The sequence below is a fragment of the Cherax quadricarinatus genome, chromosome 33, assembly GCF_038502225.1.
Source record: "Cherax quadricarinatus isolate ZL_2023a chromosome 33, ASM3850222v1, whole genome shotgun sequence".
Lineage (NCBI taxonomy): Eukaryota > Metazoa > Arthropoda > Malacostraca > Decapoda > Parastacidae > Cherax > Cherax quadricarinatus.
The window spans coordinates 22,308,832-22,336,816 of NC_091324.1; the positions used below are offsets into that span (position 1 = coordinate 22,308,832).

The 27,985-nt window shown below is 38.2% G+C and overlaps 1 protein-coding gene across 1 annotated transcript; it reads left to right on the forward strand.

Moving 5' to 3' along the window:
• Window positions 1-4,812: 4,812 nt before the first annotated feature.
• LOC128693987 (uncharacterized) lies at window positions 4,813-26,321 on the forward strand. The gene is made up of 7 exons (XM_053783946.2): window positions 4,813-5,092; window positions 5,944-6,026; window positions 6,366-8,868; window positions 11,231-11,419; window positions 12,815-12,929; window positions 18,074-19,454; window positions 25,485-26,321. Exons 3-7 carry the CDS (start codon window positions 6,383-6,385, stop codon window positions 25,493-25,495), a joined length of 4,182 nt encoding a protein of 1,393 aa, XP_053639921.2. The 5' UTR covers window positions 4,813-5,092; window positions 5,944-6,026; window positions 6,366-6,382; the 3' UTR covers window positions 25,496-26,321.
• Window positions 26,322-27,985: the final 1,664 nt, after the last annotated feature.

Below are 27,985 nucleotides of genomic sequence, written 5' to 3' on the forward strand. Positions count from 1 at the left end.
AATTGCAATGCATACAATTCATGGAATGATAAAGTTGAAAGACTGGAGGAACTTGACAGATGTATCAGGTGTTTAGGTAATCACAATGTAAAGGATTGTCATGCTAAATTAAACAACTGTTATCAGTGTCACAAAGGAAGACACCAAATAGTCATGTGTAAGGGTCTATATGACAATGTTGATAATAATGATAATGTTGGCAATCCTGACACAACAGTAGCTAATGTAAAAATTGCTGCTAATGTTAATAATGATGGTTTTGCTGAAGTAGCCTTACCTGTGTTACAGGTAAAAATTTATGATAAAAGGCATAAATCAAAAAATGTAACTGCATTATTAGACCAAGGATCCCAGCGTACTTTCGTTAAACGTAAATGTCTTGATGGTATGAAAGTACAGATGGGAGATCCCACAACTTTAAAATTATCTGGTTTTCTCTCGGATAAAAGGGCTCAATTGTATGACACTGTTTATGTAACTGTCAGGTTGGGCAATGAGAAAAAACGTGTTAAATCAGTAATTGTAGATAGACTTTCAGAGAAATTATCTACAGTAGGGCTTAGTAAAGCTACAGAAAGACTTTCACATAATGTAAATTTAGCACCTTCTGGTGTAAGTGATGATTCTGTAGGCCCAATAAATATTTTGATAGGTAGTGACTATTATGCCTCCTTTGTAAAGGGTATGGTAAAGAAATGTGGTGTCACCCTTTTGAAGACTGCAGGAGGCCATGTAATGTATGGTAGGATTCCTCGTAATAATAATTCATTAGAGAAAACTACAAATACCATAACTGTGTCTTACTCATGAAGTCGTGCCCCAGTATAATTCTTCCATAGAGGATGGTGTTGAGCCAGTGCATAAATTGTGGGAATTAGACAGCATTGGAATAAATGTAAATGAAGAAAGTCCAGACGATTCTTTTACTCAGGAGCAATACCTGAGAGATGTAAAATTTGAATCTGGACAATACTGGGTACGACTTCCATGGAGACTGAACCATCCAGAATTGCCCACTAATTACAGAATGGCATATGGACAATTAAAGGCTCAGCTCCGCGAACTGAGTAAGACACCAGAATTGTTAACTGCCTATAATGATATAATTGCTGAGCAGTTAATTAATAAATTTATAGAAGAGGTACCTCCTGAGCAAGCCAAAATTTATGGTCACTATTTGCCCCATCACGGAGTGAAGAAGGATTCTAAGACCACTCCTTTGAGGATTGTGTTTAATTGTAGTGCCAGGAGTAACAAAAATGTACCTAGTTTAAATGACCGTTTGATGACAGGTCCGTCGTTGACGGAAAAATTAGGAGATATCTTATTAAATTTCAGAGTGAAGCACTATGCCTTTACGGCTGACATAAGTAAAGCTTTCCTAAGAGTGGGTTTACAAGAGGCTGACCGGGATTGTACCCGCTTCTTATGGCCTGAGAATCCTAGTGACCCACTTAGCCCTCTGAAAATCTTTCGCTTTAGGAGCATATTATTTGGTGCTACATCCAGTCCGTTCCTACTTCAAACGACGATAAATGCACACCTTAAACATATGGAAAGTCCATTGAGTAAAGTAATGAGCAAACAATTTTATGTGGACAATTTCCTGGGTGTGACGTCAACTGAAGAGGAACTGTTAATGACTTATGGAGAGGCTAATAAAATAATGCAAAGTGCAAATATGCCTCCGAGGGAATGGAATAGTAATGCGTCCAAATTAAAGGACAAAATAAGTAAAGATTACCCTGGAGATGAAGTGCCAAAATGTAATAATGTGTTGGGTTTAACTTGGGATACCGAGAGAGATTTTTTAATGTTAAAACCTAATAATTACAGTATGCCCAATAAATTAACTAAGAGAGTTTTGCTTGTTGAAGTTTCCAAATGTTTTGGTCCACTAGGTTTAGTGTCATCCCTTACTATAAGAGGGAAATTATTAATTCAGGAAGCATGGAAACTTAAATGTGCTTGGGATGAAATTCTACCTGAGGAATTCATTAACAGGTGGGATGAATTAATTGGTGATTATGAAAAAATTCCAATGTTGGAGTTCCCACGCCAGGTGGCCAATCCAAATGGGGAAAATGTACTCCACATTTTTTGTGATGCTTCAAAATTGGCATATGGAGCAGTTGCTTACCTTCAATGTAATAGTGTTATTTCTCTTGTTATGTCTAAGGCCAAAGTGTCTCCAATTAAATCACATACAAGGGGGAAGCGCTAAACCCAGAGGATTATACAGCGCCTGGGGGGGGATGTGGAAGGCATTCAGGCTTAATTCGGGGAACTGGAGCACAGATCCAATTCCCTAAATCAAGAGCCCCTCACCAACATCAAGGAACCTTCCTTGAGGGGGATCCAAGGGAAGATAAGTCCAATTACTTGGATCGAAAGCCCCTCAGCGGCACCAAGGCACCGTCCTTGAGGGGTGTTCTTGCTTTGATTTCGTAAAAAAAAAATTGAAAATTTTAGAAACAAAAGGCAATTTTTTTACATTATTATTACGTTCATGGTAGAGTGCTAAACCCATAAGTGTCATAAAGCGCCTTGGGAATAGGAGGCAACCAGATTTAATCCAAAGAGGAAAGCAGCTTCAGGTCATTGAATCAAGAGCCACATATAAAATATTCTTGCCCTCATAGTCGACGAATGAGACACTTGTGCAACATTTCGGTATCCTTACTGTGGATACGTTTCGCCAGTCAGTGGCTTCATCAGTCCAACTGAAAAACGGTGGAAGATGAGGAGTTTGAGGTAATCAGTCCCTCATTCTGATTACCTCAAAATGTCACGTTTATCAAAGCTTACTCATGTTAAGAGTTATAAGCCTCGATAACACTGAGGCTGAAGACCTGCACTTTCTTCCTGGTAATAATACTAATACTTATTTCTATAAGTATTTGATACAACTTAGATAGGTAGTATTATAATTATTATAATCATGGGGAGCGCTAAAACCGTAGATTATATAGCGCCTGGGGGGTGTAAGTCATTCAGACTCAATTCAGGGAACTGGAGCACAGATCCAATTCCCTAGATCAAGAGCCCCTCACCAGCATCAAGGAACCTCCCTTGAGGGGAGATAGGTAGTAGCATCATACCTGAAAACTTTGCAGATTGGTGCAATGCCAACATCAGAAGAGAGCTAATACATGCATGTAATTCTTATTTGTGTGCGATAACATATATTCATTTTATATCCCCGTCCAGGTCTTTTCCAGATGGTGACCCAGCCTTGGCTCCGTCTTGGGAGTAAGGACCCCAATGGAAATAAGTTAGACAGTCGTGATCCGAACGAAATCTTATCTTATCTTATCTTATCTGACCCACCTAGTGTCGTCTCCCATGGAAAGAGGTACAAGGACCTCATCTTCGGGACCAACTGTCCCCAGGTTTAGCCCCATTCTCCGCCCTTACGGGGCTCGTAGGGAGAAACTAGGCCTCTGGTTTGCCATTTGCCCCGCCTCAGGGGAGCTCGTGGGAACAGCAGTCTTGTGAGCTGCAGGTGGTAGCAAGCTCTGGCTCCTGCACCTTCCCCGTCCTAAAAGGGCTCGTGGGCGTTGGGAGGGCAATGTAAATATTTATTTAATATATTCATTTCATATTTTTTACTATCAATAATTATAACTGATATATTCATGTAAGTTTATTTAGGTACAGGTACACATAGATACAATTATCATACATTAGTGTAAATTATTATAATCAAAATAAGGCGCTAAGCGACAAGGGTCATGCAGCGCACATGTAAATTACCTAGGATAAACCCAAAAAAACGTCAACCTGACTTACTTCCATTGGGGTCCTTGTTCTTATTACAAAGGGGAAGCGCTAAACCCATAGGGGAGGATGTGGAAGATATTCAGGCTTAATTCAGGGAACTGGAGCACAGATCCAATTCCCTACATCAAGAGCCCTTCACCAACGTCAAGGAACCTTCCTTGAGGAGACTGTGGTCCTTGTGATCTTGTAATATCTAAGTTTGCGTCTTTGTTTACCATGGCCGTGATTGGTCAACCAGCAACACGATGCACTGACTGGCTCGAACTCTGTGATCCTGCTATATAAAAAGTTATTTTCACTATCTTCCAAGATAACAATTTCACTAAGGAATCGTTATTTATTCTGTGATGTTCATAGCTGATATGCATTGTAAAATATAAAATGAAAATATAATGAGCTCCGCTGTTCCACGGCGGAGCTCAGACATTATAATCAATTTACACATTTGGCACTACATAAGACAACTGTAAAAAAAATCCAAGCTTAACGGTGGCCCGTGGCCTGGTGGCAAAAGCTCTCCTTTCATACGATGAGCGGTCCGGGTTTGATTCCCGGCAAAGGTTGGAAACATTGGGCGTGTTTCCTTACACCTGTTGTCCATGTTCACCCATTAGTAATAATGAGTATCTTAGTGTTAGTCGACTGGTGTGGGTCGCATCCTGGGATAAAACTGACCTAATTTACCCGAAATGTTCTGCATAACAAGCGGCTTTCTATATAGTAGTATGTCATTGATGTCTGCTAGGCCTGTATACGTTGTACATGTACTTGTAGAAATAGAGATATTACAACTTGTACAATGAAACCGAATGGAAATAAGTCACTGACTTTTTTTGGTGGGTTATCCTAGGTAATTTACACTATGAATGATAATTGTACTTATGTGTACATGCGCCTGAATAAGCTTACGTACTTAACCTAAATAAAAAATAATTATCCTTCGCCTGCTAGTATATCTTCCCGTTTCTTTACTCTCAGAGCTGTATGAACATTAACCAGTGAAAACGAAGATTGGAAGCGTAACCTGCTCTGATTGGCCAGAGGATGGAAGATGTCATGGAGGGGCAAAGTAATGTAGCTCAAACCATAAACAAATGTGTTTGGGAGCGTCTGTGCCTGTGGTGGAATAACTGCAGTCATTGGCAGTTAGAAACCCTTACATAAACTGCATGTACCCAGATGGAGGAATTATTTGTTAATAATAGCTAAGTCAGACTAGCAGGAGTAACTCGCCACACCACGCTAGGGCTGGTGCAGGCATCACCAGGAACCACTGACAGCCACACTCCACACATATCACACAAGGCAGGTATGTATGTAAGTTTATTTAGGCACAGGCACATGTAAGTACAAATATCATACGTAGTGTAAATTACCTAGGATAACCCAAAAAAGTAAAAATGACTTATTTCCATTGGGGTGCTTGTATTTCCATTGGCAGTGTCAGTTTTATTTTTTGGAAGAGGATTAAAGAACCCAATATCAATCAACCAGACAGTGGCTTTCTTGGGTTATCCTGGTGTTATTAACCCTCTGAGTTATATTATGCATAACCGGGGACTCTCTGTAAAGTATGTCAGTCAATTTTAAAACCAATCGGTTGTAAACCATAATTTGTAGAAATAGTTTATCATTTATCAAGATTCAATATTTTATGTTTACATTATGCATGCACTTATACATGCCTAGCAGTTATAATTAAAAGTTCTGGGTTTGATCCCCAGGAAGAGCCACAAGATATATGGGCAAGCCTCCTTTTCCTCGATGCCCCTGTTCATCAGGTAGTAAATAAATACCCAGGAGTTAATCAGCTGTTGTGGGTCACAGAAAAATATTTTTTTTTGTTTTAGGTACCATTACACAAAGGTATTTAAACAAATATTGGGTGATGACAGTTGCTTTACTTGGTAACATATAGGATAACCCCCCCCCCCTCAAAAAAGACAAGTGATATATTTCCAATGGGCCAATGTAATATCTTACTATTAGCAGCCTAACTATTACATACAGTAAAAATCAGCAGGCATGCACACAAATGTTTTTGAAAGATTCACTATCTTAATAGTAAATGTTTGTAAAGTCTCATTTTCTTTGAAAATTGGTACTATACACATGTTTGACTATTAATTTTTACATTGAGGTCCATGATATCTTCAACAGTTACTGCCAAGCTGAATGCAGTAAGGTGTGTCAGGGCAAGAATTGCTTAACCTCTCGTACTGTAAATAACTTACCTCATACTGGTAAGTATTGCCACTTCATTATTATCATGCCAAAAGAATTTGACTTAATGAGAGATTTGTACCAGTCCAGTTGGCATATTACCATTGAAATGCTTTTGAATTACAGTAGCTTAATTATTTTGTAATAATTTATTTGCTGGTACTGTATTCGAGAAGCTGCATAAAAGTCATGTTAATACAGGTGATACAGTAAAGGTATTTTAAAGATATAAATTGTTAATCAAAATCTTATGCAGTATATGATTATATTTATATAGTGTTTGCACACAAGCTTTCAATTTTTTTTAGGTACAATGTTATGCTATAACCAGCTAATGCACTACCATTTTATATTTGAAGATGTGGCAGCAGAAGTAATGGAAGGGGCACCATCCCACAACAGCACAGGTCAAGGTGTTACATATGGGTGTCAGACACAGGAAATTGCATCTTCAGTTAATATGGAGTTAGAAGATGCTGAAAGAGACTCCACAAATGCTAGCAACAAAGATATGAGTGTCAGAAGTACTACTGTAAATAATCAGCTGGACAAATTTGGGAATAGAAACTCCACTGAAGATAGCTATATAATAGACAAAAGTGCCAAAACACAGGTAGATTATATGAATACTATTGTGGATGTTGCAGAAAATACAAAGCACCTTAATTTGTATAGTAGTGAAAATCTGGATTCAAAGTATCGCAATATTAAAGGTAATACGTCATTAGATTCTACATTTGTTAATGTTCAGACATCTGATGTGTCTGAGATTGCAAGAGAAAAGTCAGGGAAAACACCTTATATGAGCATCACTTGGACCAATGAACCAGAAAAAGCAGATAATAAAGGTACTTCCTGTTCAGAAATATCGCTGTGTACAAAAAACAGAACTGCACAACTTGAAAAATCAGAAAATATAGCAAGCACCAGTAATATACAAGCTGAAATATCTGAAGGGGTGTCAGATGTAGGCATAACACGTATCACAGAGTTAAGAAGTATAGATGATGTCAGCATTAAGATTTCTGAAAATTCACAGGACAAAAATATCAGTACTAAGATTTCCAAAGAGTCACAAGACACACAGGACAAAACTAGCATTAAGATTTCTGAAGAGGCACAACACAAAGAAAACACTGTTCTACAAACTGTCCTGGAAAGTGAAAAACAAAGTAGTGATCAGATGGAAACTACTGCAAATGATGATTATGAATCAGATGAACCAAGTGAAGATGTACACACCACCAAGCTAGGAAAAATTTGTAGAATATGTGGCAAAATGACAGTAAAGTATGATGGGCCTAAAAAAGGTGTCCCAAAACATGAGGTTATTAAACATGTAAAAAAAGTTTGGAATGTCGATATTTCAGATGAAAATAATGATATATACCCTGTCAATGTGTGTGTTAGTTGCGAAAGAAAAATAAAGCGATTGTACTCCAAAATTTGTAAAAGAAAAAAATGTGAAATGTTTAGACAAAAGCCAGCTGAATTTGTTGAACACACTGAGAATGATTGTGCTGTATGTTTATTGAGAGAGAGAACTCCTTCTCCTCCTTGTTTACCTTCATGTGAATTATCCCAGCAAGAAACTGTTTCAGTAAATGAAGTTGATAAATGCCTGGGTAGTGATATGGAGGTCAGAGGTAACTCCATATGTCAAACATTATTAGAATCTAGGAGAAATTCGACTCGTAAAAGAAGTTGGGAAGGCCATGGGGTATCTTTGAAATCCATTGGGTGTCAGACAGAACTGAATGTTGGATCAGAGAGTATGACTGGTTTAGAAGAACATGATTATACTCAGGATGAAACACTGAGCCAATTCCTTGTCTTACCCAAAAAATTAGGTGGCAGAACACCCTATCAAAAGCAGTCACTTAGCTCTGTTAATGCCAAGTACATCAGACAAGATCGCCTTAAGCCTTTGATTGCTCATATCGACAAATTTTGCCAGTTGCACAAGGAAGATAAAATTGATGCAATGTTTTTCTTGTTGATGCAGACACTGCGAGATGCTGGTGACCGAGCTAGAGAGAATCTTGTATTGGACATATGGTGTAAGAAGAACAATGTTGGCATGTCGCTTACAGAAGAAGAGTGTCTTGCTAAGCGAATCTTACTCAAGCAGACCAAAGACCAGTATAGAAAAGAATATAGCTATTATAAAGAAAAATTAGAAAAGTCTGTATTAAAGCCTCCATTTATTATTGATAGACTGGAAAAGACTTACTTCCCAGAGCACCTTGAGTATTTTGTAACCGATGGAGAATTAGGACCTGTAATATATCAGCATGAAAAAAGCACACATCCTTCATACTTCACTATTACAGACTGTCAAGATGGTAATAGCAAAGGAGACAGTGCACGTGCTGGTGTTATGGGTGTTCGATGGCGATACTTTGATGCTGTTGCTAAGACATTGGAAGAATTGTCACATTCTGTTGAAAATGAAATCCAAGACCTTGATGATGATGCTTGTATAAAAGTTGACATGTTTGATTACTGTGAAGAAAAGAGAGACTTGACAAATTTTACTGATAAAAATGACTCCTCAGGAAATGGCCGAGGGATTCAAAGTAAAATGATAACTTATTTTTTTGGTATTCAGTCTATGGTGGTCCTGACAGAAAATACAGTCACTTTATTATATAAATCTGATCCAAATACAGTGCAGTTCCGACCTCTTATGAAAGCACTCGTAGCAGAAGGTGGTGCATTACATCCTGCTGTTATGGCAATTGATGAAGAAAGGGCTGCAATGACTGATAAAATCTTCCATATTACACTGCCGAGTGGTATGCCCCTTCGTTTTATGGTTTTCTTTACCAATTCGTCACTTGAAATAAGGAAAGATTACAGGTAGGTAAACACACGTATGTAATTGGTTAATATATGTAGCTAGCTATAACTAAATACAGTGGACCCCTGCCTTACGATCAGCTCCCAACTCGAACAATTATGTAAGTGTATTTTTGTAAGTGCTTTTGTACGTGTATTTTTGGGGGTCTGAAACGGACTAATCTAATTTACAATATTCCTTATGGGAACAAATTCGTTCGGTAACGGCACCCGAACAGACTTCTGGAATGAATTAATATCGTAAGTCGGGGGTCCACTGTATATGTAAGAGTTGCAGATAATTTTTTAATGTTTTTTTTAAGGGACACAGTATGAGTGTACACAATATGTTTACTCTAATAACCTTGTTCTTGAAGATTGGACTACAGCTTGTGTACCTTGCCTCTTAACCACAAGTATTGATCATTTAGTGTGATGACTCTCCAGTTGGTTGGATTGTGTTTGCAATACTGTATATGCATTTGCAATAGTGTAAATGTACTGTACAATATGTGACATCACCATGGATGTTTAATTGGGGGTATGGCTAGGATTTTTAAGAGAAATGAATGCTGGAGTGTTGCAAGCTTAAAAGAAAATTAAACTAATATGAAGTGGCAATTGTCACAGTCGGTTTTTGCTAATGACACAGAGCTTTTAGGAGATTCAGAATGGAAGTTGCAAGGGATGGTGGAGGAGTTTGGGTGTATAAAAGGAAGAAGTTAAAAGTGTACACTGAGAGGAGCATAACATTGAAAGCAATTAAAGATTGGATATACAATTGAACCTTGGTTTTCGTTTGCCCTGGTTTTCATCGAATTTGGTTTTCAACGACTTTTTTCGTCAAAATATTGTCCCAGTTTTCATTAGTCCACCGTACTGAATATGTCCGCACGCCCACACAAAGCACCCCATGCATTCATTCTGAGTCAGTCTGGCTTTGTTTCTCGTCGAGTGAACATTACGCTGCACGTTCATACGAAACATTTCGTATGAACGTGAAGGGTAATGATCACTTGAGTGCGACTGCTAAATAAGCCACCGTGTGACCAAAGAAAGTTCTGAGTGCCAGCCCTTTGATAAAGAAGGTGAGAAACACGATAGAATCCAAGAAAGAACTTGTAGAAAAGTACGAAAGTGGCAGGAAGTCCTCATCAGTGATCAATTCCATCCTGGCGAAGAAAAAAGAAATCAAGGAATCTGATGTTGAGAAAGGGGTAAGTGTGCTAATAAAACAGAGATCGCGAACAATCGATGTTGAGACGTTGTTGGTGTGGATCAACGAAAAACAGTTAGTGGGAGATAGTATTGTGGAGGCGATAATTTGCGAAAAGGCAGGGCAGTTGCATGTGGATCTTGTAAAGAATGTGCCTTCTTCAGCGATTAAGAACATTTGTGCAAAGTAGACTGAGGTGCAAAGTTTTTTGGAGAAATATCACAGTAACAAAGCTGTTGCAAGCCATGTCTGCAACATGTTCAACGACAATGCCGTATCCCATGTTAAGCAAATTTTAAAGAGATGCCAGAAACAGACCTCTCTGGACAGATTTTTTGTGTGACGGGTACAGTGACTCGAGCTGGTCCTAGTGCCAGTAAAAGACAAAGAAGTGAAGTAACCCCGGGTAGGGAGTTGATACCTGAAGTCCTTATGGAAGAGGATTTCCCTTCCAAATAATAAACTCTCCTCTGCTCTCCCCCTTCCTCACCATCTTCCATATACCAACAAAAGTCTTCAATAAAGGTAAAACTGATTTAAATGTTCATTTATCCATTAAAATTAATGCTTTATATTTATTTATCTGTTTTCTGTATGTAAAACTATAGTTATTCTCTATAAAATGTATTTTTTGTTAAGATTTTTGGGTGTCTGGAACAGATTAATTGGGTTTACTGTACATTATTTCTTATGGAAAATGTTGCTTTAGTTTTTGTTGAATTTGGTTTTCGTCAGACTCTCTGGAATGAATTAAAAATGAAAACTGAGGTTCCACTGTATTGAAATAGTATGGAGGAAGTAAATCTATTAAGATATTCTGGAGTGGATGCATTTGCAGATGGGTCTTTAAAAGATGACATGAATCAAAGAATAGATGAGGGAAAGGAAGCAAGGATTATGTTGAAAGTCTGTCAATTGCATGGTGTGACATGGTCTTTGAATGTTACAACAAGGCGGCTGGCAGCAGCAGAGGTTATGCTTCAAATCATTGTGGTGTGAATATTATGCAGAAATCAAGTAGCGGGGCTATTAAAAGGTAGTGTGATATGAAGCATAGGCTTTTCAGATGCAGTAGTTTGGTTGTTTAAGAATATTGCATGTTTGCCTAATACTTAAGCAAACATACAATATTCTTCAATCATTGTTTGTTTTATATAATCTTTTCAGGAATATAAGTGGGCTTACGCTCTCTTCTTTCAAAAAAGTTCCAGTAGTTATCAACCGATATGGAAGTATCTGCCTGGAACTTAAGAGGAGCTGGCTGGCTTCAAGCCCACGACTGGTTAATGTTAGTAGAGTCACAAACTCTCGTACAAAATGTAGCCGGTGTGGAGAGCAGGGCCACAATGTCCGGAAGTGAGCAACATTTTTCTAGTAGTCAACATCATTACATTTCTCACCTCATCATTTTTACAGACTGTAATCTTTGCACATGTTCACCTCCTTTCAAAATGCATTTTTTTGTTTACTGTACTGTATTTTCACAAATGCCATTTAATTTTTTATATTTTCACACCATTTTATCTCTCACAAGCTTCAGAAATTTTAATCAGTTTTCTTTCTTCATTGTCTTTAAACCCCTTTCTCTATATTTTATTCCCTCTCTTTTCACGTTGGGATTTTTTCCTCGGACTATGATCCTGTAGTTATCATTGCTGATACAGTGTCTGTCTAAATTCTTGTGTTAGCCTAGCCAGATTCATAAGTTACTGCTTACTCAGTTTAATTTGAGTCTTGGTTTTTGACTGTGATTTTCTTCTCAATTTTATCTTGCTTTATTACTCATATTTTTTCCCTTTAAAATTCTTAAGTGTATACTGTATTATTAACAAGCATAATTATGCAGACCCATACAAGTTTTAGAAAACATTCATATTTCTCGTTCCTAATACTCTGTATATAATAGTGATTATGATCTTCTCCATTTAAATATAGCAATAATACTACAGTGGAACCTCAAATATCGAACTTTCTTCGTTCCAGACGGCTGTTCGAGTGCCGCTGTCGAACGAATTTATTCCCATCAGGAATAATGTAAATTAGATTAGTTCATTTCAGACCCTCAAAAATACTTATAAAAGCACTTACAAAAATACACTTACGTAATTGGTCAAGTTGGGAGCAGTTCGATATTTGAGGTTCCACTGCATTACTCATTCTACTTTTGCTAGAAACAGATATATGAAATAGTGTATATACGTATGTATAATTTTTACTCAATATGTAATTGCTAACATACTATTGTTCTTTCCTCTCAGTACTGTACTGTAGTAACTGGTGAATATTACAGTTTAATATTAGTAAGATACATTTGTGTACTTTTAAGCAAATGTTTTTAGTATTGTAATGGGACTTTGTCTATGGATACAAAGATGGTTCAAAACTGAATTGAATAAAAAAAATATGAGAAGAAAAGTCTAACAATAATGAAAAGAATTAATTCAGGATTGCATTTTCTCTACTGATAACATTTAGTTGAACAATACATAACTTACAGTTTAGGTTAATGTTGAAGCTATTTGCACATTTCTTCATATACAAATTATTTCTTTTTATACTGTACAAGGATAATGTAGTTATGCAATAAAACATTGTTAAGCACAAGAGAAAGCCAGTAGAATGCAAATGCATAGGAGCTTCCCTCCTCTTGCTCATATTACACTGATCACTTTTCCCATTTCCAAGACGCTATCATTCCTATTGGTTTAATGTTTCTCCATGAATATATAATGATAATATTTCATGCTGCAGGTGTTCCTTGCCATCTGATAGTGCATCTGGAGACACTCGTGTTCAGCCTAAGAAACGTAAAAAACAACGAACAGCTCCATCACCTTCATATTCCACTGTTGGTCAGACCACTCAGGTGAGACTCGCTTCTTGTAGCAAGATCCTGATGATTTTGCTAATTTGGAATGAATGAAAAAGCAACCACACTTTATATTTGTTTTGTTAAATATGTATATAGAGTAAACCCTCAGTAATATAACAGACTAATAGTGGTGTCTTTTACTGGAATATTAAAAATAGCAATAAAACGCACTACTCTACTATACACCTAATATAGTATTGTGCACACTATTTACAGGTAGTAGGTTGATAGCAACCACCCAGGGAAGTACTACCGTCCTGCCAGATGACTGTGAAACAGAAACCTGTAACTGTTTTGCATGATGGTAGGATTGCTGGTTTCTTTTTCTGTCTCAAACATGCTAGATAACAGGGATATCTTGCTACTCCTACTTACACTTTGGTCACACTTCACAGACACACACATGCATATATATATACATACATCTAGGTTTTTCTCCTTTTTCTAAATAGCTCTTGTTCTTCTTTATTTCTTCTATTGTCCATGGGGAAGTGGAAAAGAATCTTTCCTCCGTAAGCCATGCGTGTCGTATGAGACGACTAAAATGCCAGGAGCAATGGGCTAGTAACCCCTTCTCCTGTAGACATTTACTAAAAAAGAGAAGAAGAAAAACTTTATAAAACTGGGATGCTTAAATATGCGTGGATGTAGTGCGGATGACAAGAAACAGATGATTGCTGATGTTATGAATGAAAAGAAGTTGGATGTCCTGGCCCTAAGCGAAACAAAGCTGAAGAGGGTAGGGGAGTTTCGGTGGGGGGAAATAAATGGGATTAAATCTGGAGTATCTGAGAGAGTTAGAGCAAAGGAAGGGGTAGCAGTAATGTTGAAGGATCAGTTATGGAAGGAGAAAAGAGAATATGAATGTGTAAATTCAAGAATTATGTGGATTAAAGTAAAGGTTGGATGCGAAAAGTGGGTCATAATAAGCGTGTATGCACCTGGAGAAGAGAGGAATGTAGAGGAGAGAGAGAGATTTTGGGAGATGTTAAGTGAATGTATAGGAGCCTTTGAACCAAGTGAGAGAGTAATTGTGGTAGGGGACCTGAATGCTAAAGTAGGAGAAATGTTTAGAGAGGGTGTGGTAGGTAAGTTTGGGGTGCCAGGTGTAAATGATAATGGGAGCCCTTTGATTGAACTTTGTATAGAAAGGGGTTTAGTTATAGATAATACATACTTTAAGAAAAAGAAGATAAATAAGTATACAAGATATGATGTAGGGCAAAATGACAGTAGTTTGTTGGATTATGTATTGGTAGATAAAAGACTGTTGAGTAGACCTCAGGATGTACATGTTTATAGAGGGTGTGGAAAATACTGTATATATTTTCCAGAAATTCAGTATTTATATGTAAATAGATGGCCATACTGTATTTAATAATATTTATGTCATAGAAAACGGAAAGCCTGTGTCTGCACAGACGAGACTCACCATCTTGGTTTTGAATTTTGTACAAACGTTGGTGTAATGGGAAGAATTTTTCATGCTCTAGAGGTTAAAATTGTGTTGACACCTCTCAAATAGGAGGCGAAATTGGTGGATGTGCATTCCTGCATAACTTGAGATATCAGATGACTGGACAAGACAGCTCCAGGAACCTCAGATAAGCTCTCTAGATTTGTGTGTAGTTCTGGTCAGCATTATTTTCATAGATTTAGTTAGAGTGAGGTTTTCTGAGTAGAGGGGCCACAGATATATCAGATCACTTTCTAGTTGTAGCTACATTGAGAGTAAAAGGTAGATGGGATACAAGGAGAATAGAAGCATCAGGGAAGAGAGAGGTGAAGGTTTATAAACTAAAAGAGGAGGCAATTAGGGTAAGATATAAACAGCTATTGGAGGATAGATGGGCTAATGAGAGCATAGGCAATGGAGTTGAAGAGGTATGGGGTAGGTTTAAAAATGTAGTGTTAGAGTGTTCAGCAGAAGTTTGTGGTTACAGGAAAGTGGGTGCGGGAGGGAAGAGGAGCGATTGGTGGAATGATGTAATTAGCATATGAGAAGTTTTTACAAAGTAGAAGTGATGCAAGGAGGGAAGAGTATATGGAGAAAAAGAGAGAGGTTAAGAGAGTGGTGAAGCAATGTAAAAAGAGAGCAAATGAGAGAGTGGGTGAGATGTAATCAACAAATTTTGTTGAAAATAAGAAAAAGTTTTGGAGTGAGATTAACAAGTTAAGGAAGCCTAGAGAACAAATGGATTTATCAGTTAAAAATAGGAGAGGAGAGTTATTAAATGGAGAGTTAGAGGTATTGAGAAGATGGAGGGAATATTTTGAGGAATTGTTAAATGTTGATGAAGATAGGGAAGCTGTGATTTCGTGTATAGGGCAAGGAGGAATAACATCTTGTAGGAATGAGGAAGAGCCAGTTGTGAGTGTGGGCGAAGTTCGTGAGGCAGTAGGTAAAATGAAAGGGGGTAAGGCAGCCGGGATTGATGGGATAAAGATAGAAATGTTAAAAGCAGGTGGGGATATAGTTTTGGAGTGGTTGGTGCAATTATTTAATAAATGTATGGAAGAGGGTAAGGTACCTAGGGATTGGCAGAGAGCATGCATAGTTCCTTTGTATAAAGGCAAAGGGGACAAAAGAGAGTGCAAAAATTATAGGGGGATAAGTCTGTTGAGTATACCTGGTAAAGTGTATGGTAGAGTTATTATTGAAAGAATTAAGAGTAAGACGGAGAATAGGATAGCAGATGAACAAGGAGGCTTTAGGAAAGGTAGGGGGTGTGTGGACCAGGTGTTTGCAGTGAAACATATAAGTGAACAGTATTTAGATAAGGCTAAGGAGGTCTTTGTGGCATTTATGGATTTGGAAAAGGCGTATGACAGGGTGGATAGGGGGCAATGTGGCAGATGTTGCAGGTGTATGGTGTAGGAGGTAGGTTACTGAAAGCAGTGAAGAGTTTTTACAAGGATAGTGAGGCTCAAGTTAGAGTATGTAGGAAAGAGGGAAATTATTTCCCAGTAAAAGTAGGCCTTAGACAAGGATGTGTGATGTCACCGTGGTTGTTTAATATATTTATAGATGGGGTTGTAAGAGAAGTAAATGCGAGGGTCTTGGCAAGAGGCGTGGAGTTAAAAGATAAAAAATCACACAAAGTGGGAGTTGTCACAGTTGCTCGTTGCTGATGACACTGTGCTCTTGGGAGATTCTGAAGAGAAGTTGCAGGGATTGGTGGATGAATTTGGTAGGGTGTGCAAAAGAAGAAAATTAAAAGTGAATACAGGAAAGAGTAAGGTTATGAGGATAACAAAAAGATTAGGTGATGAAAGATTGGATATCAGATTGGAGGGAGAGAATATGGAGGAGGTGAATGTATTCAGATATTTGGGAGTGGACATGTCAGCGGATGGGTCTATGAAAGATGAGGTGAATCATAGAATTGATGAGGGGAAAAGGGTGAGTGGTGCACTTAGGAGTCTGTGGAGACCAAGAACTTTGTCCTTGGAGGCAAAGAGGGGAATGTATGAGAGTATAGTTTTACCAACGCTCTTATATGAGTGTGAAGCATGGGTGATGAATGTTGCAGCGAGGAGAAGGCTGGAGGCAGTGGAGATGTCATGTCTGAGGGCAATGTGTGGTGTGAATATAATGCAGACAATTCGTAGTTTGGAAGTTAGGAGGAGGTGCGGGATTACCAAAACTGTTGTCCAGAGGGCTGAGGAAGGGTTGTTGAGGTGGTTCGGACATGTAGAGAGAATGGAGCGAAACAGAGTGACTTCAAGAGTGTATCAGTCTGTAGTGGAAGGAAGGCGGGGTAGGGGTTGGCCTAGGAAAGGTTGGAGGAAGGGGGTAAAGGAAGTTTTGTGTGCGAGGGGCTTGGACTTCCAGCAGGCATGCGTGTGTGTGTTTGATAGGAGTGAATTATGACAAATGGTTTTTTAATACTTGACGTGCTGTTGGAGTGTGAGCAAAGTAACATTTATGAAGGGGTTCAGGGAATCCGGCAGGCCGGACTTGAGTCCTGGAGATGGGGAGTACAGTGCCTGCACTCTGAAGGAGGGGTGTTAATGTTGCAGTTTAAAAACTGTAGTGTAAAGCACCCTTCTGGCAAGGCAGTGATGGAGTGAATGATGGTGAAAGTTTTCCTTTTCGGGCCACCCTGCCTTGGTGGGAATCGGCCAGTGTGATAATAAAATATAAATATTTACAGATCTACTGCAATAAACATTGAACACAAGATAAATGTGCAATTTACCCAGTGGATTTTGCCCATAATTTTCAAAGTCTGTTACATTGGGAGTCCCTTATATAGAGGGCTTACTGTATATATTTTTTAACGTCAGCCACCTCACACCAAGGTATAAATATATGGCTGTGATGTCATTGTGTGCTTCTGGCAAGATAGCTACTGAATGAATGATGTTGAGTGCTTTACCTCTTTTTGAGATAATCCTATCTCAGTGGGAGATGATCAGAGTGTTAAAAATATATAAATGTACGTATGTATATATATCTGTGGTATGTTACGTATGCAAGTAGAAGACTGTTACTAGTGTCATGGCTAAGGAACATGACAGTTAGCTTGAGTCACTGAATAGGTCACCAACACTGACATGTGCACGAGTTCAAACCCCTGGCTCCACACACAGGCAGTGACAGTCAGGATGTAGGCACTGAGCTAATAGGATATGTATATTATACACTGGCAGACATCATGACCTTCTACTTAATAAACTTCAATAGAGCAATTGTGTATGTGTCCAAACACCTTCATAATTTTTCCTCGAACCCCATCTACAATATGTAGTTGGTGGCAGCTGTGGCGAAATTATTATGAATTTCAGTGAACTTAAGCTTACAGTCACATTCCTGAGTCACTGACCTCTATACAAGTTTAAACCCCAGCTCCACATGCAGGCATAAATAGTCAAGATGTAGACATTAAGCTAATAGGATATACTGGCAGATGTCACGTTTCTCCAAACATCTCCATAACATTTACTCGAACCCCATCCACAGTGTATGTGCACACAGTTTTTGAACTGTAGTTTCGGTAAGACAGTGATAGAGCGAGTGATTAAAGTGTTTTTTCTTTTCCGGGTCATCCTGCCTTGGTGAGAAATGGCTGATGTGCTTGGGAAAAAATAAATATATATTTTTAAATAAAGTAAATGAATTTTTTTTTTTTCAGATTTTTTCAAAAGATTCAAAAATGCTTGATTTGGGCAATCATCACCAGCATCAGCATCATCACCAACATCCGAATCCCCAATCACAGCAAGAATCACAGGAAACACTTGCTCACCTTGCACCAGGAGCAACCAGCATTGATCAGAATTCAGGAATTATTCGTAGTGATGATCAAATCCTTTGGACTTGTCCTAGTTTAGGTAATACACCATCACATATTGGGACCAGCACACCTCAAGGTACTCAGGTGTTAATACCTACTCACATTCCCTCTTCCAATGCAGATTATCAGTCAGTATTACCTCAGAGGACTCATGCACAAATCTCGCAGCAACCTTCTGCGCCTTTGTATGTCTGGACATACACAGTTGTACAGCCACAACAAGGCCCATCACATCCTCAGCAACTCTCTCTTGTTCATCACCAGCCAGCACAAACAATATCTCAGCACACTCACCAGCAGCTGTCAATGGTTCATCAGCAGTCATCTCAACAAGAATCATCCCAACACCATCAGCAGTTGTCAGTGGTTCACCAGCAACCCACTCAGCAAGAAGCATCTCAACAGCATCAGCAGTTGTCAGTGGTCCATCAGCAACCACCTCAGCAAGAAGCATCCCAACAGCATCAGCAGTTGTCAGTGACTCATCAACAGCCAGCTCAGCCAGGCACACCTGAGCAACATCAGCAGCTGTCTGTTGTTCACCAACAATCAGGACATCAATCAACTCAGCAGTCTCAACATCTTTCTGTTATTCATCAACAGAGTCCTCAACAGCCACCACCACAACAGAGCCAGTTGTCTGTAGTGCATCCACAACAGATTCAGTGCCAGTCTCAACAACAATCAGCAACACCGCAAATTAATCTTATTGTACAGCAGGCAAGTCATCCACAAACAGTTCGGCAATCACAACTGTCTGTGGTCCATTCACAGTCAACATCCCAGCCCCAGTCACAGCAGCTATCAGTGGTCCATCAACAATCAACATCCCAGCCACATTCACAACAGCTGCCTGTGGTCCATTCACAATCAACATCCCATCCACAGTCACAGCAGCTATCTGTGGTCCATCAACAGTCAACATCCCAGTCACAATCACAACAGCTATCTGTAGTCCATTCGCAATCAACACCCCAACAACTATCCGTGGTCCATCAACAAACAACATCCCAGCAACTGACAGTGGTCCATCCACAAACAACATCTCAACCACAGTCTCAACAGCCGCTTTCTTTGGTGCATCAACAAGCTTCGCAATCAGCCAACTTAGTTCATCAACAGGGACCACAGTCACAGCCGCAGACAACCCAGTCAGAGCCATCCTCACCTCAACAAAGATTAATTCATCCCCAAACCTCAGAGTTACAACCAATTATAGGTGAGTGTTTCATTTTTGCTATAAACATGAATGCATATTTTTATCTACATTATATATGTACAGTGGTACCCCAAGTTTCTGCCATAATTCATTCCAGAAGGCCGTTCGAATGCCGTTACTAAACGAATTTGTTCCCAAAAGGAATAATGTAAATTAGATTAGTCCATTTCAGACTGCCAAAAATACACTTACAAAAGCACTTACAATAATGCACTTACATAATTGGTCAAGTTGGGAGCTGTACGAAACTCAGGGTACCACTGTATATATGTATACTATTCTCCTTTCAACAAACTGGCCGTATCCCACCAAGGCAGGGTGGCCCAGAAAGAAAAACGAAAGTTTCTCTTTAAATTAAGTAGACAGGAGAAGGGGTTACCAGCCTCTTGCTTCCGGCATTATAGTTGCCTCTTATGACATGCATGGCTTACAGAGGAAGAATTCTTTTCCACTTCCCCATGGACATAAGTGGTAATAAACAAAAATAAGAACTAGTAAGAAAATAGAAGAAAACCCAGAGGGGCACGTATATATATGCTTGTATATGCATGTGTAGTGTGACCCAAGTGTAAATAGAAGTAGCAAGGCATACCTGAAACCTTGCATGTTTATGAGACAGAAAAAGACACCAGCAATCCTACCATCATGTAAAACAGTGACAGGTTTCCATTTTAAACTCGCTTGGCAGGATGGTAGTACCTCTTTGGGTGGCTGGTATCTACTAACCTACTACCTAGGATATGCATGTACATATATAGGAGACAGGTGTGTATGTCACCATGGTTAACATATTTATAGATACAGTTGTAAAAGAAGTAAATGCTAGGGTATTGGGATTAAATTATGGGGAATCAAATACAAAATGGGAGTGGTCACAGTTACTTTTTGCTGATGATATTGTGCTTTTGGGAGATTCTAAAGAGAAGTTCAAAGGTTAGTGGACGAGTTTGGGAGGGTGTGTAAAGAAAGTTGAAAGTGAACATAGGTAAGAGTAAGGTGATGAGGGTATCAAACGAGTTAGGTAAAGAAAAATTTGATATCACATTGGAGAGAGGGAATACGGAAGAAGTGAATGTGTTCAGATATTTGGGAGTAGATTTGTCAGCAGATGGGTTTACGAAGGACGAGGTTAACCATAGAACTGATGAAGGAAAAATAGTGAATGGTGCATTGAGGCAAAGAAGGGAATGTAACAGAGTATAGTAGTACCAACACTCTTATATGGGTGTGAAGCATGGGTTGTGAATGCTGCAGCGAGGAGGAGGCCGAGGCAATGGAGATGTTGTCTAAGGCCAATGTGTGTTGTAAATATTATGCACAGAATTCATAGTGTGGAAATTAGGAGGTATGAAGTTACAAAAAGTATTATTCAGAGGGTTGAAGAGGGGTTGAGGTGGTTTGGTCATTTAGAGAGGATGGAGCAGAATAGAATGACTTGTGGAGGGTGTATAAATCTGTAGCGGAGGGGAGGAGCGGTAGGGGTCATCCTAGGAAAGGATGGAGTGAGGGGGGTAAACTACCGTTAGAAAACATCTTAGCTGATGGTGGGGTGTGTCAGGGAGATAACTACATGATAACCACCTATTCTCTTTTGTCATACACACATGAAAAACAACCTAGACCTACTCTCGCTATCTGTGATTCCCCACAATTCACACTTACACTCACCCAATCGACTGTAAACATAGAAATACATAATAAAACTATTACCTAATGAATCTTAAACTAGTCATAAGTTTGCCCGAGATACTCCAATATAGGAGCTTTGATAGAAACTATGTATCGTACCAAGATAAAACTATTCACATTGCTAAATTTACGAATTGTAATGCAGTTACCTAGCCATAGTATCAACATGCTCCATAATCTATACCAATATAGAGTTTGAATTAATCTTAGTCTGCTCGAATGCCTAGTCTTGCTAGGTGTGATAGTGGCCCCCTCTGTAATTAGTATTTTATAATATGTAAACCACACATTGTAACCAATATCCTATAATATGTAAACCCTGCATTGTAATCTTTATAGAGAATAAACTTGGATTGATTGCAAGAGGTCTGGACATGCAGCAGGCATGTGTGAGCATGTTAGATTGGAGTGAATGGAGACTAATGGTTTTTGAGACCTGACGGAATGTGAGAAGGGTAATATTTTGTGAAGGGATTCAGGGAAACTGGTTAGCCGAACATGAGTCCTGGAGGTGGGAAGCACAATTCCTGTACTTTAAAGGAGGGGTTTGGGATACTGGCTGTTTGGAGTGACACCTAAACTGTCATATCTAGGCCCCTCTACTAAGACAGTGATTATATGTGAATGATGGTGAAAGCGTTTCTTTTTTGGGTTACCCTGCCTCGGTGGGAGATGGCCAACATGTTGAAAAAAATACACATGTAAATAATTATACAAAAAAAACATGCATACAATAGAACCCCCATATCCACTGATTCCACTGTTTACTGTAGCCCAAAAAATACCCCTTCATTTTGCATAATAATGGCCCCAAAGCATAAATGTAGAGAAGCTTAGAAGCCATGAAGTGCTTCCCATCAGTGAAAAAGTGATAATTCTCATCTTACTGTGCATAATTTATCAATTAAACTTTATATAATTATAATCAAAAAGAAGTACTAAACCACAAGGGTCATTAAACTTTTTAATAGGTATGTATATGACTTGTATACAGTGGACCCTTGGTTATTGTAATTAATCCATTCCAGAGTATGTGACTAAATCCGAATTTGACAATTTCTTAATTCATTTTCCCCATAAGAAATAATGTAAATCCAATTAATCCGTTCCAGACACCCAAAAGTATTAAAAAGAAATATTTTTTTTTACATGAAATATACATTTACCTACACAGAAAACAATGAGACGAAGAATAAAACAATAATAACATGATACTTACCTTTATTGAAGACTTGTAGTGTATTGAAGACAGGAGGAAGGGAGAAGATGGAGAAATTACTGTTTGGAAGGGGAATCCCCTTCCATAAAGACTTCAGGGGTGAATACTAGCACATGAACTTTTTTATTTTTCGTTCGATTTCTTTCATTTTTTTTTTGTACGTAAAGAAGCACCTTTCAATAGTAATGTGACCAAGTTTCAAAAAACAACTGAGAAAAAAATTTACTAATAATCATACATATTGAACAGTATTTTCGTAATGGGACTTGGAGAAGCTGTTTTGGCATTATCTATGCATAAAACAATGCTAAACTGTCTCAAGAAATCGTATGACCGTGGGTTCAATCCCGGCCGGGGGTATGGAATGCTAAACTGTATTTATAACAATTGCCAAAACTGTAATTTATCCTTTCTTCATTCTTAAAAAAAATAAAGTTTGTATGGTTTTGACATTCAGCCAAATATCTGAATTTTGCCCTCACAAAAATCATGATATCTCAAAAAGGCAACTGTTTGTTTGTAAAACAATCATTCCTTTATGTTCTCTGTGAATTTCATTGCATTCCTGCTATTATTAATGAAAATACAGTCATATATGTGTGAATAACTTACAGCCGGACCACCGATTTTTTTTTTTCGAGAAAACAGCATTTTTCTCAGCATTACGAGTGTATATCATAGTTACCCCATGTTCGTTTTCTTTAATATAAGGACCCTGGAAGCCCATTCCTGACGATGGGAGTCTTTTATTCCAGAGGGAACGCTCTGGGAATATGCCATATATTATTCATTCTGGAGTATTTACCATATTTCTTTGTTATTTATATTGTTTATTATGTCATATTAGATCAGTTGTGATAGATAAATAAGTCGTAGAAGCTATAATAGCGTTATACTGAAGCATATTCCCCGGCCACACCGAGACTGGAATTTTCCATGACGTCAGCAAAATGGTGCCAGAAGGTTCCTGGTTGGCTGTAAGTCTATGTATAAGTCCCACCCACTGTATTATGATGCCAAATCGTCAATTATTATCTTAGAAAGAATAATACAATAAATACACGAGAAAAAAACGGAAAAAAAAAATGAAAATTGACGACAGGTGAGCACACCTGCCGCGGGTGGTGACGTCACCCTAGGTGTTTTAAATGACCATAATTCCTTGTAGGAATACCGTAGAACAATGATTCTGGTACCATTGTGTTGCCAGAGAGTTAAGCTATTTTTCTATAAGATTAATTAACTCAATTTGTGAATTTTTCGACAAAATTTTTCATTTGCGCTGAGGTAGAGTGTACTTCCCCCTTCAGGTACCAAGTCCTTTTAAAGGGTTACCTCTCTTCTTTGGTTTTTAATGCCACTAGGACCAGCTTGAGTCACTGGACCCCTGTCACTCAAAAATGTGTTCCAGAAAGGTCTGTTTCTGGTATATGTTAGGAATTGTGGTGGCGGCAGGATAGTGTGTTGGGAGACAGGACAAGGTAGTCCTTTAGTGTGACACTAATATCAACTCTACGGCTTATTTATCTAGCACAATTCATCTAATATGACATAATACACAATATTAATAACATAGAAACATGATATATACTCTAGAATAAATAAAATATGTCATATGTCTCTCTCCCTAACCAACGAGTGTTGTTGTTGGGTGTATAAGGGCCACTAAAAGATAAGCTTTACATAGTGGTGGTGATGGCGGCAGCAGAGATGGCGGTGTTGTCAGCTGCCCTATATAACTACAACAACATTGGGGGAGTCAGTTTCGTGCTGTCCTTTTTCTATTGATTAATTGCTTAATTTGCTACACTTTATTGCAGAATCACTGAAGAAGGCACATTCTCCCCTCTCTCTCAGCCCTTTACCAAAGGGCTGGCTGGCACTAGGAGCTTTCTTGGGGCCCATGGTGGCTTATTTAGCAATTGCAAGCACTAAAAAGAATGGAATAATACGAAACGTATCGTATGAGCGCGTGGGATCGTGCTCACTGGCTGATAAACAGTGGCACACTGAGTGTTGGGCCGCTCTTGCCATGCGGACGCATTCGGGATGAATGACTATTACCGAGCTCAATGACGATCACCGAGCCAGTATTACGAAATCCGACGACTACGATATCAAGGGATTTGGGTATAGAGTTTGCTACTATCCTCAGATTCAGTATCCACGGCATATGGGGGTCCTACTGTACATACAGGAGTGCCCTGCTTTACTGTGCTCTGTTTTATGGAGATTTGCTAAAATGGACATTTCAGATTTTAATAAAAAATTTGTTTATATGGCTTCCTGATTTGCTATTATGGCATATGCATGCCACTGTTGGTTTACATCCTCAGTGAGCTTGTCTCTTGATTATGTCTGGAAACTATCCAAAATTTCAACTGATCAGGAATTGGATTTTTCCTGCCCTTCCTCATATCAAATGTAAATATTGTATTCATCAACTCACTCTCTCATTTTGACCTTGTTAATGAGAATATTGTACACTTGTGAAATCCAGCTTCTAAACAGAAGGTAAAAGGAATCACTATCATCCCTGTTTATAACTTCCATTGGTAGTGCTGAGGTCATTATGTCACTCCACCTGATGCAAACTAGATCTAATAGTGTGTCAGGTGAATTTCTTGCAAGACATGGGTGGCCATCTGACAAGGCCTCTGATGGCTGAAACACTACTTTTTGGTAAGTTTAAGTACAACCTTCTTTTTAGTCAGCCACATGTTATTTTGCCATTTTTTGTTGTACTTTGTTCTTAAGAGTATTGTGTGCATTGTAGAGATTATAAGCCTTATTAAAAAATGTTAACTACAGTGTTCATGTTTTGTGTTCTGGTTAGTTTCTTTCCTAGTTAATGCAATGATTTTTTTTTTTGTTTTGTTTTGTTTTTGTTTTCTGTGTTGGAGTTCCGGTAGCCCACTAGGAATATACCAAGTGCACTATCTTATGTTTACTCGCTTCTGAACGCTCCCATTAAGGGCCATCTCATGCATTTCTGTTCATTTTGCCTCGTTGTTTCCTACTCTCCAAGCTACAGGGAGGCCTGATTGTATTTCCTTGATATAATTTCTAGAAACTAAGCTTGCATTTTGAAAATTTTAACTGACAGCTACTTTTATTTACAGGTCAGTGGTAAAAAGAATCAAACATCTGCAATCAAGAGTATTCTGGCACAACGCTATGTTATCACTGGTTTCGTATTATCATCATTCCGGGATACTTTTATAATTATACAAAGCTTTATGCTAGGGTGTATGCATTCAACCTGTTAGGTAACCTGAATTATAAGGTTAAAATGCAGTTTCCTGATTATGTATATTGCTCCAAATAATTTGTAAAGGTTTTATTCTCTAATGTTAATTAGATTGTTTGAATTATTATTTATTATTTGATATTTGTACTGTAGTGTGAGCAAAGTAACATTTATGAAGGGGTTCAGGGAAACCGGCAGGCCGGACTTGAGTCCTGGAGATCGGAAGTACAGTGCCTGCACTTTGAAGGAGGGGTGTTAATGTTGCAGTTTAAACTGTAGTGTAAAGCACCCTTCTGGCAAGACAGTGATGGAGTGAATGATGGTGAAAGTTTTTCTTTTTCGGGCCACCCTGCCTTGGTGGGAATCGGCCAGTGTGATAATAATAAAAAAAATTTGTACTGTAATTGGAGACCATAACCATAAAGAAACAATTTAAGCAGCCTATGAGGCTGAAACTGTAAATAAATGGTCAGTGGAATTTCTTAGTGTAATGACTTTTTTTATTCATTCACTGGCATATAAAGGATGAGATATAAGCAAGAAAAAACTAAACCTCACTTCCATTTATACCCTTCCATGATCCATCCTCAAACCCAATTTATTTTGAGCCTTAGTTACACAAGTAACCCACACATAGAAGAGAGGAGCATACGACGACATTTCGGTCTGACTTGGGCCATTTAGAATTGAGAATTTTTGTGTTGGTACATTTTTAAGTTAAAGTTGCTGCAAAAGTTGTGCGTCTTGATAATGTCAGACAGAGGATTGAGCTTCTGCCTCTCCTTGTGTTGAATGAACCACATGGGTTTAAGTGCTTTATACAACAATTTATACTAATAGGATACCAAATTCCACCAGATAAGTTTTAGTCGATCTGGAACTCCATTGTCTGGGTACTTTCAGGGCATTCCAGTATCTTAGAAGCTGAATGAACTTTTTTTTTTTTTTTTTTTGCTGAAGTATTTTATAATGCCTCATAACTTGCAGAAATTTGTATTGCTTACAGTTTATCTCAAATTGCAAGATTACTGTAGGGAGGAGGAAAGGGATGGGTAGACTGTAGCTAAAGAGAACAAATAGACTAGAGTGAGTGATTCAAAATAGGGGGAAAATGTGCGTATTCTTAGCACTGTTGAACTGTGACATTATACCATGTTCCAGTATTTTAAACAATCAGTGACTTGCTAGAAAGCTTTTCTTTGAAATCAAAGTGGTAGAATGAAAGTTATTGTTGTTATTTTATTACGATCTAAAATACAACCCAAAAATTAACTGAAAAAAACTTGACATACACCATAAGTCTTAAAAGAATGAGCAAAAAGGAAAATTTAATCTGCCACTTTAAGGCCACTAATTTAAAACTTACCTGCCATGGGCTCATACCCACCTGTTCTGTGATTTTTATGAGTATATTGTCATAATTTTTTTTATAAAAAATTAATTTTTCATGTTTTGTTTTATTGTAGAAGAAAACATTGCTATATGTACGTAACATTTACACAGTGCACAATTATAAAAACACATTTCAAGGATATGATACATATGTTACTGTAGTAATAAAAACTATGCTATGATTCATCAAAAATATGGATTGATTTGTGTTTTACCACAGTACAAGACATGGCAGTACAGTCTGGTCTCAGCTTATGACTGTTTCTGAAAATCATTAGTTACTCAGATGTTTGAAACTCAGAACCTACTTTTCCGCAGACATCCGTTATAATAGGTAATGGATTTCCGAGTCATATTTTGTATTTAAATTCAACGAGCCCTTGTGGTTTAACGCTTCTTTTTGATTATAATAATAGTAATAATAAAAATAATTAAACTTAATGAAATACATCCAGTGCTCAGAGGAGTCTCCCTCCTTCTTACTTCCATTCAACCATATCCTCTCCCATCATATCTGACAATATGACACAAGCAACAGGACTGCTTTCCTCCTTCCCTCCCTCTCATTTTATTTGACATACCACTTTTTTTTTAATATGATTACCATTTCACTGTTATAGTGAGGGTATGGGGCACCTGAGAATATAATATGGGAAACTAGTAGTTTGGGTTGTTGAGGGCCAGAGTGCAGTGTGAGCTAAGTTGTCCTACCTTTCTCCTTGACACATACTGGATGATGCACTCGAGACACCACCAAACAGATTAGCATAATTATTTTTTTCTACAATCTTGACTGATCTCTACCACATAACAGCCTTCTACACATGCATAAAATGACTAAATAAAATAATTGCATTTTATGGAAAAAAGAGCTGTATAGCCCTTGTGGCTTAGCACTTCTTTTTGATTATTATAATAATAATAATATAGAAAAAAGATAGAAAAAATATTACACTGAATTCATATCTTTACAAAATCACA